Source organism: Oncorhynchus keta, chromosome 31 (assembly GCF_023373465.1).
Source record: "Oncorhynchus keta strain PuntledgeMale-10-30-2019 chromosome 31, Oket_V2, whole genome shotgun sequence".
Lineage (NCBI taxonomy): Eukaryota > Metazoa > Chordata > Actinopteri > Salmoniformes > Salmonidae > Oncorhynchus > Oncorhynchus keta.
The window spans coordinates 24,268,053-24,287,299 of NC_068451.1; the positions used below are offsets into that span (position 1 = coordinate 24,268,053).

Sequence of the window (19,247 nt, forward strand, 5' to 3'; positions counted from 1 at the left end):
TCCAACTCCCAACTCTCCCTTCCTCTTTGTGACAGACCTGAAGGAGTTCAACCTTTACAGTCCTAAGAATGTGGGGCCCTTCATGGCAGTGGACAGCACCCACAACATCCTGCTGAAATACCGTTGTCATGGTCCTCCAATCCGCTTCAACACTGTCATCGCCAGTGAGATGCGCTATGTAGCTAATGAGCTGGATGGCCTAACTGGTGGGTCAAATACTGTGGTGTTCATCAGCATATGTTCCCATTTCAGCACCTTCCCTGTGCAGGTATACATTCGCCGACTACGCCACATTCGGCGGGCGGTGGTGCGGCTTCTGGACCGAGCTTCGGGGACCCTGGTGGTGTTGCGCTCGGCCAACCTCCAGGCCCTGGACCCGAAAGTGAGCCTGTACAATAGTGACTGGTTCTCAGTGCAGCTGGACGGGGTGCTCAGGGCTATGTTCAAGGGTCTGGATGTTGTACTGATAGACGCCTGGGAGATGACCCTTGCCCACCACCTCCCCCATGCCCTCCACCCACCTCCTATCATCATCAAGAACATGATAGACATTATCCTCTCTCAAGTCTGCCCAGAGTAGGGCTAGCAGATTAAGAATGATTTATGTCAGAATTTTATCATTCAATACCTACAGTATACAATATTTTTTTAAATCTTAGAAATATCAATTTCTGCATTATGTGTTTTTACTGCTGTCACATCACCCTTGATAGTATCACCAATATTTAATAAGCTTACGTATCGGCCACACGGCCTTCGTCAGAGCTTTTGTTATGTCGGTAAAACCACCCGCTCTCTCAAACAGAGAATAAAAGTTGAATCAGGAGAAACGACAGGGATTATCCAGTCACTGTACATTTCAATGACCTGAAGCATGACATTTCCACCTTTAGATTTTGTGGCATAGAGAAAGTTAAGATATCAGACAGGGGAGGAGATATTAATAATACTCTGAGTGTTTGGGATTTTTTTGGGATTTTCACCCTCTAGACATTATTTCCTAAAGGTCTTAATGATGAAATGCTTGTTATGTTGTGAATTTGAACATGAAATATGTGTCTCTTGTAGATTATTCTGACGTTTTTCGAACGATGTACCCCATGACTAATGAAAACTTACTATGTCCTCATTGAGATTTTGCAGACATGTTCAATACGCCTTATTTATGCACTTTTGTAGTATTTATGAAATGCATATTGTTATATTTGGTAGCACTTATTTGTTTTTCCTTTGCCTCCAACCCCCTTCGATGTGTAGAACGGATGTGGGTGGGACCAGGTCTACACAAGGGTGCACATTTTTTGTAATCACAAGTGCTCTGACAAAGGCCGTGTGGCTGATACGTAAGCTTATTAAATATCAGTGATGCTATCAAGAGCAGTGTGCGGTCTCCTTTTTCATTTATCTTGTTCAATTGTTGCCATGCACCTGCAAAAAAGATTGCTCAGATGTGCGAGTGCCTTTTGAATACTGTTGTCACATCACAATGAATGATGATTGTTACTGATTGTTACATTTTGTCTGTGAACATTTGTGTCCAGATTTCTCTAGTGAGGCTTACACTGAGTGTACAAAACATTAAAGACAACCGCTCCTCCAATGACCAAGTGAATTGAGGTTAAAGCTATGATCCCTTATTGATGTCACTTGTTAAATCCACTTCAATCAGTGTAGATGATGGGGAGGAGACAGGTTAAATAAAGATGTTTAAGCCATGAGACAATTGAGACATGGATTGTGTATGTGTGCCATTCAGAGGATGAATGGGAAATACACAAGATTTAAGTGCCTTTGAATGGAGTATGGCTGTAGGTGCCAGGTGCACACCGTTGGCATAAAGAACTGTAATGCTGCTGGGTTTTTCACGCTCAACAGTTTCCCGTGTGTATCAAGAATGGTCCACCACCCAAAGGACATCCAGCTAACTTGACACAACTGTGGGAATCATTGGAGTCAACATGGGCCAGCATCCCTGTGGAACGCTTTCGACACCTTGTGGAGTCCATGCCCCGACGTATTGAGGCTGTTCTGAGAGTAAAATGGGAGGGTGCAACTCAATATTAAGAAGTTGTCCTTAATGTTTTGTACACTCAGTGTATGTCAAACGTGATTTGCTTATTTTAAATGTTTTATAAAAGTACGGACTGAGCTTCAAAATAGTATAATATCATACACTGTAGTTGGAGAAAACATGGGAAAGTTATTTAGCTTTAAAAGGTGATAAACTTGTTGTCCCACATTGGAGACAAGTAAGAGAAAATTCCCTTTGATTTTTATGAGATTTTCACACCTCCTAGGCTCTTCTTTGTTTACACCCATTCAGCATAGTTCACACCCTCTTAAGCCTTAGCCCAACCCACAAATTGTTAACGCATGTGAGTCAGCATGGCATTGTCCTCCAGAAAGTAGTCTCACTACTTTATCCCTAAGAGTCTGTTGATGCACCCGTGTGTCAATCCAAGTAACATAATGAAAGAATCCCTTCAAAATCCATCAGGCTGCGTCTTAATCCACCACATCTGCCTATGCTTCTACACCTGCATTGCTTGCTGTTTGGGGTTTTAGGCTGGGTTTCTGTACAGCACTTTGAGATATCAGCTGATGTACGAAGGGCTATATAAATACATTTGATTTGATTGATTTGATTTGATTTATGCTGGCTTTCTGCATCTGCCTATGCTGGCTTTCTGCATCCGCCTATGCTGGCTTTCTGCATCTGCCTATGCTGGCTTTCTGCATCTGCCTATGCTGGCTTTCTGCATCTGCCTATGCTGGCTTTCTGCATCTGCCTATGCTGGCTTTCTGCATCTGCCTATGCTGGCTTTCTGCATCTGCCTATGCTGGCTTTCTGCATCTGCCTATGCTGGCTTTCTGCATCTGCGATTGAAGGTGCCTTAGTTACAGTGATATTTGGAGTTACAGTGGTGTTTGTCAGACCATGAGACATCCCGAAAATTGGTCTTCTTACGAAACATCTGTAGCGTCCAAACAGTTTGGCCTACAAAACTATTATGACCCCTCTATGGAAAGGGAGACTCTCACAAACACGATGGTGTTCTCTGTTTTGCTACGACAACCACACGTGTCACAGGACCCATACGAATGTGTGGAAGTATGGAGGTAGTTTTGTGCCCCCCAAAAATAAGGGGTGTCAACAAAAACAAACAAATCCTGAGCTTTCTAATATTCGGAAAATGTTCAGACCCCTTATTCTAACATTGATTACAAAAAACATATTCTTATCACACAATACCCTATAATGAGAAAGCAAAAACAGTTTTTTTTAAATGTTTGCAAAAATGGAAATATCACATTTTCATAAGTAGACCCTTTATTCATTTTTTATTATTTTTTTATTTAACCAGGCAAGTCAGTTAAGAACAAATTCTTATTTTCAATGACAGCCTAGGAACAGTGGGTTAACTGCCTTGTTCAGGGGCAGAACAACAGATATTTACCTTGTCAGCTCGGGGGTTTGAACTTGAAGTTACTAGTCCAACGCTCTAACCACTAGGCCACCCTGCCGCCCCATTAATCAGTACTTTGTTGTAGCACCTTTGGCAGTGATGACAGCCTCTAGACTTCTATGGTATGAACCTACAAGCTTGGCACACCTGTATTTGGGGAATTTCTCCAATTCTTCTCTGCAGCTCCTCTTAAGCTCTGTCAGGTTGGATGGGGAGCGTTGATGCACAGCTATTTTCAGGTCTCTCCAAAGATTTTCGATTGGGCTCAAGTCCGGGCTCCTGCTGGGCCAATCAAGAACATTCAGAGACTTATCCCGAAGACATTCCTGCGTTGCCTTAGCTGTGTGCTTATGGTCTTTGTCCTGTTGGAAGGTGAACCTTCACCCCAGTCTGAGGTTCTGAGCACTCTGGGGCAGGTTTTCATCAAGGATCTCTCTGTACTTAGCTCCGTTCATCTTTTCCTCGATCCTGACTAGTCTCCCAGTCCCTATCGCTGAAAAACATCCCCACAGCATGATGCTGCCACCACCATGCTTCACTTTAATGATGGTGCCAGGTTTCCTCCAGACATGACGCTTGGCATTCAGGCCAAAGAGTTCAATCTTGGTTTCATCAGACCAGAGAATCTTGTTTCTTATGGTCTGAGAGTCCTTTAGGTGCCTTTTGGCAAACTCCAAGTGGGCTGTCATGTGCCTTTAACTGAGGAGTGGCTTCTGTCTGGCCCCTCTACCATAAAGGCGTGATTGGTGCAGTGCAGTGCAGAGATGGCTGTCCTTCTGGAAGGTTCTCCCATGTCCACAGAGGAACTCTGGAGCTCTGTCAGAATGACCATCGAGTTCTTGGTCACCTCCCTGACCAAGGCCCTTCTTCCCAGATTGCTCAGTGTGGCCGGGCAGCCAGCTCTAGGAATAATCATGGTGGTTCCAAACTTCTTCCATTTAAGATTGTTGGAGGCCACTGTGTTCTTGGTGACCTTCAATGCTGCAGATTTTTTTTGCTACCCTTCCCCAGATCTGTACCTCAACACATTCCTATCTCAGAGCTATTTCGAACAATTCCTTTGAGCTCATTGCTTGGTTTTTGCTCTGACATGCACTGTCAACTGTAGGGGACTTACAGTTGAAGTCAGAAGTTTACATACAGCTTAGCCAAATACATTTAAACTCCGTTTTTCACAATTCCAGACATTTAATCCGAGTAAAAATGCCCTGTCTTATGTCAGATAGGATCACCACTTTATTTTAAGAATGTGAAACAGAATAATAGTAGAGAGAATTATTTATTTCAGCTTTTATTTCTTTCATCACATTTCCAGTGGGTCAGAAGTTTACATACACTCAATTTGTATTTGGTAGCATTGCCTTTAAATTGTTTTGGGTAGCCTTCCACAAGCTTCCCACAATAAGTTGGGTGAATTTCGGCCCATTCCTCCTGACAGAGCTGGTGTAACTGAATCAGGTTTGTAGGACCCCTTGCTCTCACACGCTCTTTCAGTTCTACGCACAAATGTTCTATAGGATTGTGGTCAGGGCTTTGTGAGGGCCACTCCAATACCTTGACTTTGTTGTACTTAAGCCATTTTGCCACAACTTTGGAAGTATGCTTGGGGTCATTGTCCATTTGGAAGACCCATTTGCGACCAAGCTTTAACTTCCTGACTGATGTCTTGACATGTTGCTTCAATATATCCACAGAATTTTCCTTCCTCATGATGCCATCTATTTTGTGAAGTGCACTAGTCCTTCCTGCAGCAAAGCACCCCCACAACATGATGCTGCCACCCTCGTGCTTCACGGTTGGGATTGTGTTCTTCGGCTTGCAAGCCTCCCCCTTTTTCCTCCAAACAAAACGATGGTCATTATTGCCAAACATTTTTATTTTTGTTTCATCAGACCAAAGGACATTTCTCCAAAAAGTACGATCTTTGTCCCCATGTGCAGTTGCAAACCGTAGTCTGGATTTTTAATGGCGGTTTTGGAGCAGTGGTTTCTTCCTTGCTGAGCGGCCTTTCATGTTATGTCGATATAGGACTTGTTTTACTGTGGATATAGATACTTTTGTACCTGATTCCTCCGGTATTTTCACAAGGTCCTTTGCTGTTGTTCTAGGATAGATTTGCACTTTTCGCACCAAAGTACGTTCATATCTAGGAGACAGAACACGTCTCCTTCCTGAGTGGTATGACGGCTGCGTGGTCCCATGGCCTGTATACTTGCGTACTATTGTTTGTACAGATTAAAGTGGTACCTTCAGGCGTTTGGAAATTTCTCCCAAGGATGAACCAGACTTGTGGAGGTCTACAATGTTTTTTCCTGAGGTCTTGACTTATTTATTTGGATTTTCCCATGATGTCAAGCAAAGAGGCACTGAGTTTGAAGGTAGGCCTTGAAATACATCCACAGGTACACCTCCAATTGACTCAAATTACATCATTTTCTGGAATTTTCCAAACTGTTTAAAGGCACAGTCAACTTAGTGTATGTAAACTTCTGGCCCACTGGAAGTGAGTTATAAGTCAAATAAACTGTCTGTAAACAATTGTTGGAAAAATGACTTGGGTCATGGACAAAGAAGATGTCCTAACCGAATTGCCAAAACTATAGTTTGTTAAACAAGAAGTTTGTGGAGTGGTTGAAAAATGAGTTTTATTGACTCCAACCTAAGTGTATGTAAACTTCAGACTTCAACTGTATGTAGACAGGTGTGCCTTTCCAAATCAAGTCCAATCAATTGAATTTACCAATCAAGTTGTAGAAACATCTCAGGGATGATCAATGGAATCAGGATGCACCTGTCCTGAGCTCAATTTCAAGTCTCATAGCAAAGGTTCTGAATACTTATATAAATACATTTATATATATATATATATATATATATATATATATATATATATATATATATATATATTTACAAACATTTCTAAAAACCTGTTTTTGTGTTGTCATTATGGGGTATTGTATGTAGATTGAGGAGGGGAATCAGTAATTAATCGAGTTTAGAATAAGGCTGTAATGTAACAAACTGTGGAAAAAGTCATGGGGTCTGAATATAGGACAGACACTTCAAAACTTTATTCCTCATTATTAGTTTTTTGACTGTCTTTTTGCCAACTATTAATACTGTATGTTATTCAATATGTGTTTCAGTGTTTCTATGGGGTATAATGGTAAAGGCCAAATTCAAAATGTATCTGGATGTGGTGGTCCTGGGCTGAAGTGGTTACACGTGGTTTGCTGTTATGATGCCGGTTGGACGTACTGCCAAATTCTATAAAACAACATTGGAGGTGGCTTATGGTAGAGAAATGAACATTAAATTCTCTGGTAACAGCTCTGGTGGACATTCCTGCAGTCAGCATGCCAATTTCACGCTCCCTCAAAACTTGAGACATCTGTGCTATTGTGTTGTGTGACAGAACTGCATAAGGTGCACCTGTGTAATGACTATAGTGTTTAATCAACGTTGATATGCCACACCTGCCAGGTAAATGGATTATCTTGGTAAGGAGAAATGCTCACTAACAGGAATATAAACAAATTGGTTCACAAAAGTTGAAAGAAATATGCTTTTTGTGTGAATGGAACATTTCTGGGCTCTTTTATTTCAGTTCATGAAACATTACAACGAAAATTACTATGAAATAATAAAATATTTCAGTTGTGTATATTACTTAGTATTTATTTGATGACTATATTGTTTTTCATTCCTTAAAGTCATCATCTCATTTCTGCTCAAGCAGTAGCAGCTCCAGAGCTGAAATCATTTGACTAGTTCTTCAAATTAGATAAAGCATACTTTCTCCAACTTTCTCTATCCCTCTAGTCATTGTGTTGTGTACATTCCTCTCTCATGTGATCGGTGTGTATCTAACGGCTCCCAAGTGGCACAGAGGTCTAAGGCACTGCATCTCAGTGCAAGAGGTGTCACTAGTACTACCCCTGGTATAAATCCAGGCTGTGTCACATCTGGAGGTAATTGGGAGTCCCATAGGGCGGCCCATCGTTGTCCGGGTTTGGCCGGAGGTAGGCCGTCATTGTAAATAAGAATTTGTTCTTACCTGACTTGCCTAGTTAATTAAAACTGTATAAGTCTCTGTGAGTTTCCATGAGATAGCACAGCGACAAAGTCAAAATTGGCTATATTGTGCAGATTCATGAAAACAAAACAAATTGCTTTTTGGTCATAAAGTGAGAGTTAGGCATAAGGTTTGCAGTGTGGTTAAGGTTAGGTTTAAAATCACATTTTATGAAGAGAAATTGTAGAAATAGGTAGGGTTTTATAACTTTGTGGTAGTGGCAGTGGCAACTAGTGACAACAGTCTCTGTTTGAGCTGGAAACAACAGGCGCAATGGATTAGGGTCATTGTAGTTAATTACCAAGTTTCTGCGCTGAATAAGGGTGAATATTTGCTTAATGAAAACTACAACTCCCTTCAACCCAGCGTCCCACATAGTTTTTGACTTGATTTCTCTCGTGAGTGATTTGATTTCCCTCTAGAGAAGTAACTTAATGGAATTCAAGTAATTGAACAGATGTCGGTCATTTTAGCACTAATCTGTCTTAAAAATGTTAGATACTTTTTTGTATGTTATCTTTTATAAATATTTGAAAGAGGGAGGTGCCTTACAAGCCTCTCAAATGTTTTTTCTTACCTCTCCTGCACATGCTATTTTCATTGGACTTATAAACTCTCATCATACTGTAAATAAATAAATACACATTTCAAAACAAGTTCAAATGTTTTGATAAACTTACATTCAGTTTCCCCTCCCTGTTGCACACAGCAAACTTGGCTGGATTAAGATGAAATCGTCAAACCTGTTACATTCAACCCTGTTACTATAATTGTAACCTTTTATGGTAATTTTTCTTCTTTTAATCTCTGGAGATAAAACATGTTTGTTATGAAGTTGAACATGTGCTCTTTATGACAGAATGTTCAAATGAAGTGAAATCAATAGCTATTACACTACCCAAAAGACACTATCAGTGGAACGACCCAGCTAAGATGGATACAACAAAATAATTAGGTGCTCAGCCTGAAACTGAGAAACATACAATATGTTTGATTTGATTTACAAGACAAATTGTCAGACACACTCGTGCACACACAGACAAAATACACAAGTGCCCACGTACACATGCACGTGCGCACAGACACACACTTTAACACTGCAGGAGAGACAATACATTATGCCAGCTTGGACAGTTTGAATATTTTTTTATTCCAAACAAGTTAGTGTGTCTATAGGCTTTAACACCAGGTGGTTGCTATGGAGAGGACGTACCTGTGACCTCTCACCTCTATCAACCCACCCCTGCCCCACACCCTCTCTCTACCCACCCATCTCCCCAAAACAGCAGCAACCTCCTATCCGTTCTTCAATAGGAACAATTGTCACGACTTCCACCGAAGGTGGCTCCCCTTCCTGCTCGGGCGACGCTCGGCGGTCGTCGTCACCGGTCTACTAGCTGCCACCGATTCCCTTTTCCATTTTTGTTAGTTATGTCTTATTGGTTTCACCTGTTTCTGGTTTGGGGTTTGGTTTAGGGCTATTTAAGCCTGTTATGCCCGCCTGCTTTTGTGCGGGCTTGTTTCTCTGTTCTGTTTTGTGGATGGTAATTGTTTGCATTTTTCCGGACTGTTTGTGTCATGTTTTGGGCCGGTCATTTATTTGCCTGTTGTTTTGGCATGACCTTTTCTCACCGGAATAAATACGGTTTTCCTTAGACCTCTGCTCTCTGCGCCTGACTCCACACCCACCACTCCTAGTTACGTAACAGCAATAATATTAATACAAATGTATCCATAATATTCAACTTCATTCTTTTAATAATCCATTTAGCACTAGTATAGAAATATGAAAAAATAACAGAGAGAACAGAAAAGTAAACAAAAACAATGTTTTTTTTTGTTGAGTAAACTCTCTCCCCTCACAGACACCCCTCTGATTCACTTTGGCTACCCCTCCTTCCCTCCCCCTGGCATTGATGTGCGTTCCAATACTCAAAGGTCTTCATTTTCTTATCTCCTTTCCTTCTTCACCACTCATAGGTGAAAGGACAGGTTAGAGATGCACCAGTGCTTTCACCTGTCTATCAATTGTCTATCAAACTGTAAGATCAATTGTTATGTAGGAAAGGAGATGAGGAAAGGTGGCCAATGAAGTGTATTGGAACAAAGCCATCCAGTGGTTTCACAGCATTGAGTTGAGACTAGAGGGAGATCACAGACAATGTGGTGACCTATGCAGCTGTGTGTGTCTGGCTCACTGCTGCACTGTGGGTTCAATAGAAGAACACAGAGATAATTATGTGTGTGTGTGTGTGTGTGTGTGTGTGTGTGTGTGTGTGTGTGTGTGTGTGTGTGTGTGTGTGTGTGTGTGTGTGTGTGTGTGTGTGTGTGTGTGTGTGTGTGTGTGTGTGTGTGTGTGTGTGTGTGTGCGTGCGTGCGTGCGTGCGTGCGTGCGTGCGTGCGTGCGTGCGCGTGTGTGCGTGTGTGCGCGTGTGTGCGTGTGTGCGCGTGTGTGAGATGATCTGTGGTGTATATGTGAGAGAGGCAGCAGAAATCATCAGAGAGGCTTGAACCCTAACATTATTCCCAGTCATACTTTTATAACATTAAACCATGACCTCAGTCTCCTCCGTAGTCATTGTGTGGCTATTAGTTATTAAAGGGGAATAATTACCAGATCTAAAGCTCCACAGGCTGTAATGAGAGGGCTCAGGGTGGTGTGGAGCTCTGGCAGGCGTCTGTGCTGCAAACAGCCAGTTCAACGTGATGTAGAGCAGGGAAGCTTTAGTCCCAGCCTCCGGGCAGCAGAGCCAAGACCCCAGCAAGATGCTGCCCAGAATTACCAGATCAGGAGAGATCTCATGATGGAAGAAGTTCAATTAGGGATTTGTCATTCTGATACAGTCCACCTTTATCTCTCTGTTCCTCACTGTTGCGTTCCTATTTGTTCTCTTTCTCCCACTCCTCTTCATCTCTCTCTTCTTCATCTCTCCATTGCTCTCTCCTTTTTCTCTCTCTCCTCTTCCTCTCTCCTCTTCCTCTCTCTCTGTGCTATGAACAGAGGTAAAGAGGAGAAAAGGCTTGGCAAGTATTCTCCAGGATAACAAGTAATTTCACATCGCAAAGCCTCTGATTATCATATACTTACACGGAAATGGTATGATCATTTGTTTCTCTCACTTACTGTAAGAACAGACCTCTGTGTGCGCACACATGCACGCACGCACGCACACACACACACGTACACATGCACGCACGCACGCACGCACACGTACACATGCACGCACGCACGCACACACACACACGTACACATGCACGCACGCACGCACACACACACACACATGTACACATGCACACGCACGCACGCACACACACACACGTACACATGCACACGCACGCACACACACACACACACACATTATGCATATCAGACTTTGTTGCAACTCATTTCCAGCCAAATCTGCTTTCTTCAATGTCGTTTCAAAAGCAGCTACGGGGCCCACAGAGGGACAAAACACCTCCTCCACACAGTAAACCTCAGGGGAGTGTTGTCTTCATAGTGTGTCGTGATCCACCACATTAGTCACATATATAGTCTTTATTTTTCTGTAACTTCCACTTAGAACAATGGTAACCAAACGACAAAGACAACAACAAAAAAATCTGGAAAATCATATAATTCTCTGAGTCAGTTTTAAAGTCTTCTGTTGTTGTATGTTCTATAGATTAAAGGTCCTCCAGGATTGATGTGGGCTCCTCCTCCAGTGGTCACCGTCCAGAGAGGAAGAGCTGGACGCTCTAGGTGAGTCTGTGGTACCATGGAAAAGGAAAGATAGAGAGATGGAGATAGAGAGCGGGGAGAACAGAGAGAGACCAACAGAGAAACCAGTAGGTCTGGCATCAAATGATGTGCGTTACCTGACTACTTTATACAGTGTAGCTCAGTCCTGATTGGTCCACTGGTAAGTCAAGATAAGAACCGAGCAGCCATCTTCAGGTAAATCACAAAGCCAGAACATAGTGGAGCATGGTTCTGTGAATAGACTGGGCTAACATCAGACCCAGCTGGGCAGCGCACTGGAGAGCAAAGGAAGTCTCTCCTTCTTTCTCCTTCTGTATGGGTGTGTCTTTTGGCATCTGTGCAAATATATCCTTTCCATTGCTTCATCACACGTCTCACAACGTCTTTGAGCCCTCTAATTCTCTCTCTCTCTTTCTCCCTCCTTCTCTCCCTGTAGTTCCCTCCTGGAGGCCAATGTACAGAGGGTCACATAATAGTGTGTCACTGAGCAGCTCAAAACATCGGTTAAGTCACCGTTAACTTGCCCCCACATATACCCTCCAGCCCCGCCTAGATCGTCAGTCTTAGTCCTGCTTCCCCAGAAGGTCTGTGTCGATGCTGCTCTGTGGGGGTGGTATAGGTAGGCAGGGTGCAGGGGTGCTGTGGGGGAGCCGCCGGGGGCTAGACCCACCACCCCCCTCGCTGTCTGTGTTGGAGGAGGAGGGGGGAGGAGGAGGGGGCAGGCGGGGCAAGGGTGCAGATGAGGGGGGGATCCTCGTGGACCCCATCCCTGACCTCAGGCTCTGGATCCTCCTGCACTCGTGGCAGATCCTGACGTGCGTGCAGCTGCGAGGGAGCGCCATGGCGGCCTGCGGCTGGGGCGGGTGAGGAGGGGTGGTGTTGGCCCCCAGAGGGTCCTCCAGGAGTCGTTGAGGCCCGGGGCCCATGTCTGAGGGACCTCCACCAGCCCCTACACCCCCTCCTGGCCCCCCTGCTCCACCAGTCAGGGGTCCTGAGCCGCTGTAGAGCTTGCCGTTGCTGAGGCGCATCTCCCGTACGAGGCGGAGTGGCCGCTGGGTCCCCAGGGCGATGCGGGTGGGGTGGCGGAGGGCCGCAGAGTTGCCCAGGGGGCGGCGACGACGGGAACGGGAACTCTTCTTACAAGAGACAGCGTTTCGGAACTCGGTGAGCATCTCCTGACAGACAGACACCTGGGAGAACAGAGGAGAGGGACGACGGGAAGGGGAGAATAGGGAGAGATAGGGGGCCACAAAAGCAAAGTAGACAGACAGGGGGAAAAGAGGGAAGGCAAAGGGAGAGAGATAGAGGGGTAAAAAAAGAGAAGGAAAGCAGAAACAGGGCGGAGGTGGAGTAAAAGAGATGGTAGGAGGAGAGGAGAACCGAATGAGGGAATAGAAAGGTAGAAATGGGGGGATGGCAATGAAAGTGTTAATGAATAGAAATTATTTGGAGATAATGAGGTAGAGAGGTTGGAGAATATCCAAAGAGCAGAGAGAGTTAATACAATCCATACAAATTACCAACTGAGCACAACAAATTGTGTTCATTACACATTACATATAATATATAATAGTGCATAATGAACTATGAACAAACAGGCAGGCCAGCAAACTGAGGTGCATGTAGACAAACAACACAAACACACACACACACACACACACACAAACAGACACACACACACCTCTTAACATTCCAACAGCATCACACACTTGCACAAAACGTTCCAACAAAATACACCAAGGACACATAGACATAGACATTATGGAATATTCTAATCTACAAAATCATAACAATGATGAATAATACTCTTACACAAACAGAAACAGTATTCATTATCAGAAAACAGACACTGATTGACAGAATGACGGGTGTGGCAGACACACAGAGAGATGAGTGATCCAAGAATGGAAACGAAGAGTACCAGAATGTGAGGCATGTAAAAGAAGATAGATCGTGACATTTAATGCCAGGGAAATCATTACACACTGCAAGCAAATATTGGCATCACAATATTGGCTTATCCATACCCTGTACTAAACATGAACACTTTCTGATCACAGTCAAAATACCCTCCCGCGATCACACACCAACGCTAGTACTATAGCATGCCAACACAAGTACGTTCACACAACATGTGACTGGACCCTGACCTGCTTACAGGAGAAATCTGTCCTGCTTAATTTGAAGTTCAGTTGTAAAAATAGCAACCCTCATCATCCATGCACAATACATAGTAAACCCAACAGTGAAACACACAGACTAGACACACTGATTAACACACACACACACACACACACACACACAAATGGTGCTAGAAGCAGCCCGACGAACACATATTCAAACACACACAGTTTCAGAGGCGGCCCAACAAACACACACACTGCACGACAGAGGATGGGGAGTCAGGGTTGGTGTGTTGCCATGGGGACCTACTGGGGTGGGTCTGTGGTGTCGGCGAGGGCAGGATTGAGGGCGTACCTCGTCTGTCTCTGAAGAGCAGCGCGTCGACCACACAAACTCCATGATGGCCACGAACACAGCGATGATGAGGCCACAGATCAACACCACGAAGATACCCCCAATGTTCTCCATGCCCAGACCTGTGGAGGAGAGACATGATGGTTAATACACACACATACAGTACCACCAATATGCCCCTGATATGACACAAGAACAGTTACACACACAAAACCACAGACCCTGGTAATCTCCCATCTTAGAGTACATTCGTACATTCAGAACACTCAGACATTAGTTGAGATACAAAGCTGCAAAGACACTGGAAACAGAGTAGTGTACTGACCCTTGGCTCTGTGGTCCTCTTCTTTAGGGCACTGTCCTCCCTCCCACCACCTCCTCTTCAGGATCTCCAGCCTGTTGTTCTCCTGCAGGTGCAGGATGGCCATAGTGATCTCCTCTCTGAATGGAGATCCTGGGAGGACGAAAGGAAAGAGGGAGGAGGAGAAAGAGGGTATTCAAGATGGAGAGGAAGAGGAATTAAAAGGCTTGTGGTCTCCTCCCCTTCTAATCCAGATGTTGTGGGTTGTACCACTCCCCCGTCTCTCCTTGTCTCCCATCCTCCCTCCATTTCACCACCATTCTCACCCAATCTCTTCTTCTCTCTTTGCCATCTCTCCTCTTTCCCATCTCTTCTCATGTCTCCTCTTTCCCATCTCTCCATCTCTCCTCTTTCCCATCCATCTCTCCCGAATACCTCCCTCAATCCATCCCTCTCTCCCATTTCTCCCCACATACCTCCCTCCATCCATCTCTCCCCCCACCTCCCCCTCCATCCCTTTCTCCTCCTATACCTCCCTCCCCCATACCTCCCTCTAGCACTCTCTCCCCACATACCTCCCTCCATCATCCCTCTCTCCCCATACCTCCCTCCATCCCTCTCTCTCTCCCCATACCTCCTTCCATCCCTCTGACCCCATACCTCCCTCCCTCCATTCCTCTCTCCCCCATACCTACCTCCCCCATACTTCCCTCCCCCATCCCTTTCTCTCCCCATACCTCCCCCATACCTCCATCCCTCTCTCACCCAGTGGCATGCCGATGCCGTAGCCCTTGGTGTCCAGCAGACCACCAATCTGGGTGAGGTTACAGTTGAGTTTGCGGTAATACTCATTCATGGTGCTCTCCAGGAGGAAGGCATATTTAGAGTTGACCACGCGGGCAATGCCCTCCTCCGTGCTCTTCACAAACACACTGGGCTGCTTGGAGTGCATGTAGTTCCACATGCGCTGGTATGTCTGGTAGCGCGAGTTCTGGAGGGAGGGAGGGAGGTGGGGGGGGTGGAGGAAAGAGACAGAGGGGTGGGAAAAGGAAAGGGGAGGGAGGAGAAGGGAGGGGGAGAAGGGAGGGGGAGAAGGGATAGAGATGGAGGGGTGGGAAAAGGAAAGGGGAGGGAGGAAAAGGGAGGGGGAGAAGGGAGGGGGAGAAGGGATAGAGATGGAGGGGTGGGAAAAGGAAAGGGAGGGAGGAGAAGGGAGGAGGAGAAGGGAGGGGGAGAAGGGATAGAGATGGAGGGGTGGGAAAAGGAAAGGGGAGGGGAGAAGGGAGGGGGGAGAAGGGAGGGGGAGAAGGGATAGAGATGGAGGGGTGGGAAAAGGAAAGGGGAGGGAGGAGAAGGGAGGGGGGAGAAGGGAGGGGGAGAAGGGATAGAGATGGAGGGGAGAGAAAATGAAAGGGGAGGGAGGAGCAGGGAGGGGGGAGAAGGGAGGGGGAGAAGGGATAGAGATGGAGGGGTGGGAAAAGGAAAAGGGAGGGAGGGAGGAGAAGGGAGGGGGAGAAGGGATAGAGATGGAGGGGTGGGGAAAGGAAAGGGGATGGAGGAGAAGGGAGGGGGAGAAGGGAGGGGGAGAAGGGATAGAGATGGAGGGGTGGGAAAGGGAAAGGGGAGGGAGGAGAAGGGAGGGAGGAGAAGGGAGGGGGAGAAGGGATAGAGATGGAGGGGTGGGAAAAGGAAAGGGGATGGAGGAGAAGAGAGGGGGAGAAGGGACAGAGATGGAGGGGAGGGAAAAGGAAAGGGGAGGGAGGAGAAGGGAGGGGGAGAAGGGAGGGAGGAGAAGGGATAGAGATGGAGGGGTGGGAAAAGGAAAGGGGAGGGAGGAGAAGGGAGGGAGGAGAAGGGAGGGGGAGAAGGGATAGAGATGGAGGGGTGGGAAAAGGAAAGGGATGGAGGAGAAGAGAGGGGGAGAAGGGACAGAGATGGAGGGGAGGGAAAAGGAAGGGGGAGGGAGGAGAAGGGAGGGGGAGAAGGGAGGGGAGAAGGGATAGAGATGGAGGGGTGGGAAAAGGAAAAGGGAGGGAGGGAGGAGAAGGGAGGGGGAGAAGGGATAGAGATGGAGGGGTGGGAAAAGGAAAGGGGAGGGAGGAGAAGGGAGGGGGGAGAAGGGAGGGGGAGAAGGGATAGAGATGGAGGGGAGGGAAAAGGAAAGGGGAGGGAGGAGAAGGGAGGGGGAGAACGGAGGGGGAGAAGGGATAGAGATGGAGGGGTGGGAAAAGGAAAAGGGAGGGAGGGAGGGAGGAGAAGGGAGTGGGAGAAGGGATAGAGATGGAGGGGTGGGAAAAGGAAAGGGGATGGAGGAGAAGGGAGGGGGAGAAGGGAGGGGGGAGAAGGGATAGAGATGGAGGGGTGGGAAAGGGAAAGGGGAGGGAGGAGAAGGGAGGGAGGAGAGGGAGGGGGAGAAGGGATAGAGATGGAGGGGTGGGAAAAGGAAAGGGGAGGGAGGGAGGAGAAGGGATGTGGAGAAGGGATAGAGATGGAGGGGTGGGAAAAGGAAAGGGGAGGGAGGAGAAGGGAGGGGGAGAAGGGAGGGGGGAGAAGGGATAGAGATGGAGGGGGGGGAAAGGGAAAGGGGAGGGAGGAGAAGGGAGGGAGGAGAAGGGAGGGGGAGAAGGGATAGAGATGGAGGGGTGGGAAAAGGAAAGGGGATGGAGGAGAAGAGAGGGGGAGAAGGGACAGAGATGGAGGGGTGGGAAAAGGAAAGGGGAGGGAGGAGAAGGGAGGGGGAGAAGGGATAGAGATGGAAGGGTGGGAAAAGGAAAGGGGAGGGAGGAGAAGGGAGGGGGAGAAGGGATAGAGATGGAGGGGTGGGAAAAGGAAAGGGGAGGGAGGAGAAGGGAGGGGGAGAAGGGATAGAGATGGAAGGGTGGGAAAAGGAAAGGGGAGGGAGGAGAAGGGAGGGGGAGAAGGGATAGAGATGGAGGGGTGGGAAAAGGAAAGGGGAGGGAGGAGAAGGGAGGGGGAGAAGGGAGGGAGGAGAAGGGATAAAGATGGAGGGGTGGGAAAAGGAAAGGGGAGGGAGGAGAAGGGAGGGGGAGAAGGGATAGAGATGGAGGGGTGGGAAAGGGAAAGGGGAGGGAGGAGAAGGGAGGGGGAGAAGGGATAGAGATGGAGGGGTGGGAAAAGGAAAGGGGAGGGAGGAGAAGGGAGGGGGAGAAGGGATAGAGATGGAAGGGTGGGAAAAGGAAAGGGGAGGGAGGAGAAGGGAGGGGGAGAAGGGATAGAGATGGAGGGGTGGGAAAGGGAAAGGGAAAGGGGAGGGAGGAGAAGGGAGGGGAGAAGGGATAGAGATGGAGGGGAGGGAAAAGGAAAGGGGAGGGAGGAGAAAGGAGGGGGAGAAGGGAGGGGGAGAAGGGATAGAGATGGAGGGGAGGGAAAAGGAAAGGGGAGGAGAAGGGAGGGGGAGAAGGGAGGGGGAGAAGGGATAGAGATGGAGGGGTGGGAAAGGGAAAGGGGAGGGAGGAGAAGGGAGGGGGAGAAGGGATAGAGATGGAGGGGTGGGAAAAGGAAAGGGGAGGGAGGGAGGAGAAGGGATGTGGAGAAGGGATAGAGATGGAGGGGTGGGAAAGGGAAAGGGGAGGGAGGGAGGAGAAGGGATGTGGAGAAGGGATAGAGATGGAGGGGTGGGAAAGGGAAAGGGGAGGGAGGGAGGAGAAGGGATGTGGAGAAGGGATAGAGATGGAGGGGTGGGAAAAGGAAAGGGGAGGGAGGAGAAGGGAGGGGGAGAAGGGAGGGGGAGAAGGGATAGAGATGGAGGGGTGGGAAAGGGAAAGGGGAGGGAGGAGAAGGGAGGGGGGAGAAGGGATAGAGATGGAGGGGTAGGAAAAGAGAGATATATACATTTCCTCATGTTTCCTCATACTTAAACAGATGCATTATCCTTTATCCAGATGCAGCTGAATCAAAAGCAAGGTGGTTGTGTACATACAATATATCATGCTAAGGAACAGCATAGACACAGAGTCAAGGTAACAGCAACCAGTTAGATACAGTATTGTATATGCAACAAAACAACAAAACAGGTGAGATGTGGGTTGGATGTGAAGGACTCTTCGGTAGTGTGTACAGTTAAGAGGTGGAGAGAGGGATGATGCAGCATCAAGGGAGGTCTGGGTAAGCACAATGAACACACACATGCCTAAAGATTTACTCACCAACACACATGCACACTCAAACACACAGTCCAAACACACTGACAAACACAGATGCCGACACAGATGCCAGCAGCTCTTACATAAGCAAACACTGACACTCAGCCACTTAACACTAACAGCCACAAAGAACACAACAGGAGCTCAGAGACATGCAAGAAAATAGGGAAACTACTACACTCACACACTGTGCTCAAACACATACACACTTCACCATACACACACATATAAATAGGAGCAATCTGAGACAGGTCGGCAAATACTAGAACAACAGCACACACACACACACCTCCCTACCAGTCGTTCTCCATTCAAAGCTCTACATACGCCCCCCAGGGCCAGCGTCGGGCCGTACCATGAAGAAAGTCATGGTGCTCCCCCCGTGGATAGTGCCATACTCGATGTTGGTCTGGTCGGCCAGGTCGTCAGGAGACTCGATGGGCACCTCCATCCTCTGGACGGTCAGGAAGGCTGCCAGGTTGGCCGTGTAGGAGGAGATGATGATCAGAGTAAACATCCACCTGGGAGAAGAGAGAGACAGAGTTAGAGAGAGTAAGAGAAGGAGAGGGGGGAGAGAGAGAGGGAAAGGGAGGTAGGACTAAGGGGAAAGAATGGGAGAAGTGAGACTGTCAGAGAGAGACAGAGAGGGAGACAAATGCAGAGAGAGACGCAGAGAGAGACAGACAGAGAGAGAGATGCAGAGAGAGACAGACAGAGAGAGAGAGAGAGATGCAGAGAGATGCAGAGAGAGACAGAGAGAGAGAGAGAGAGAGAAAGAGAGAGAGAGAGACAGAGAAAATAGAGTTTGACAGAATCACAGACATGGAGAGAAATGAGAGAGGAAAGGGTGACAGAGAGCCATTAACTCAGAAATACAGACTGAGGCATACTTACCCACCCATCCACGCACGCATGCACACGCACACACACACACACACACACACACACACACACACACACACACACACACACACACACACACACACACACACACACACACACACACACACACACACACACA

General features: G+C 47.1%; 2 protein-coding genes across 6 annotated transcripts in view; one reads left to right on the forward strand and one right to left on the reverse strand.

The window, feature by feature from the left end:
• The window catches only part of LOC118364628 (NXPE family member 3-like), a 35,959-nt gene extending 29,661 nt beyond the window's left edge, over nt 1-6,298 (forward strand). For both annotated transcript variants that reach the window (XM_035746333.2, XM_035746334.2), the window contains exon 6: nt 36-6,298. In XM_035746333.2, coding sequence (XP_035602226.1) covers nt 36-580 — 545 coding nt within the window. In that variant the 3' untranslated portion in view covers nt 581-6,298. The remainder of the gene's footprint in view (nt 1-35) is intronic.
• A 2,984-nt stretch (nt 6,299-9,282) lies between these two features.
• LOC118375003 (glutamate receptor ionotropic, kainate 5-like) overlaps nt 9,283-19,247 on the reverse strand; it is a 205,458-nt gene continuing 195,493 nt past the window's right edge. For 3 of the 4 annotated variants that reach the window (XM_052490066.1, XM_052490067.1, XM_052490069.1), the window contains 5 exons: nt 18,582-18,747; nt 14,829-15,054; nt 14,088-14,216; nt 13,718-13,884; nt 9,283-12,474 (listed from right to left, as the gene is read on the reverse strand). In XM_052490066.1, the coding sequence (XP_052346026.1) occupies nt 11,848-12,474; nt 13,718-13,884; nt 14,088-14,216; nt 14,829-15,054; nt 18,582-18,747 (1,315 nt within the window). In that variant the 3' untranslated portion in view covers nt 9,283-11,847. The remainder of the gene's footprint in view (nt 12,475-13,717; nt 13,885-14,087; nt 14,217-14,828; nt 15,055-18,581; nt 18,748-19,247) is intronic. The other variant, XM_052490068.1, reaches the window with a different exon arrangement.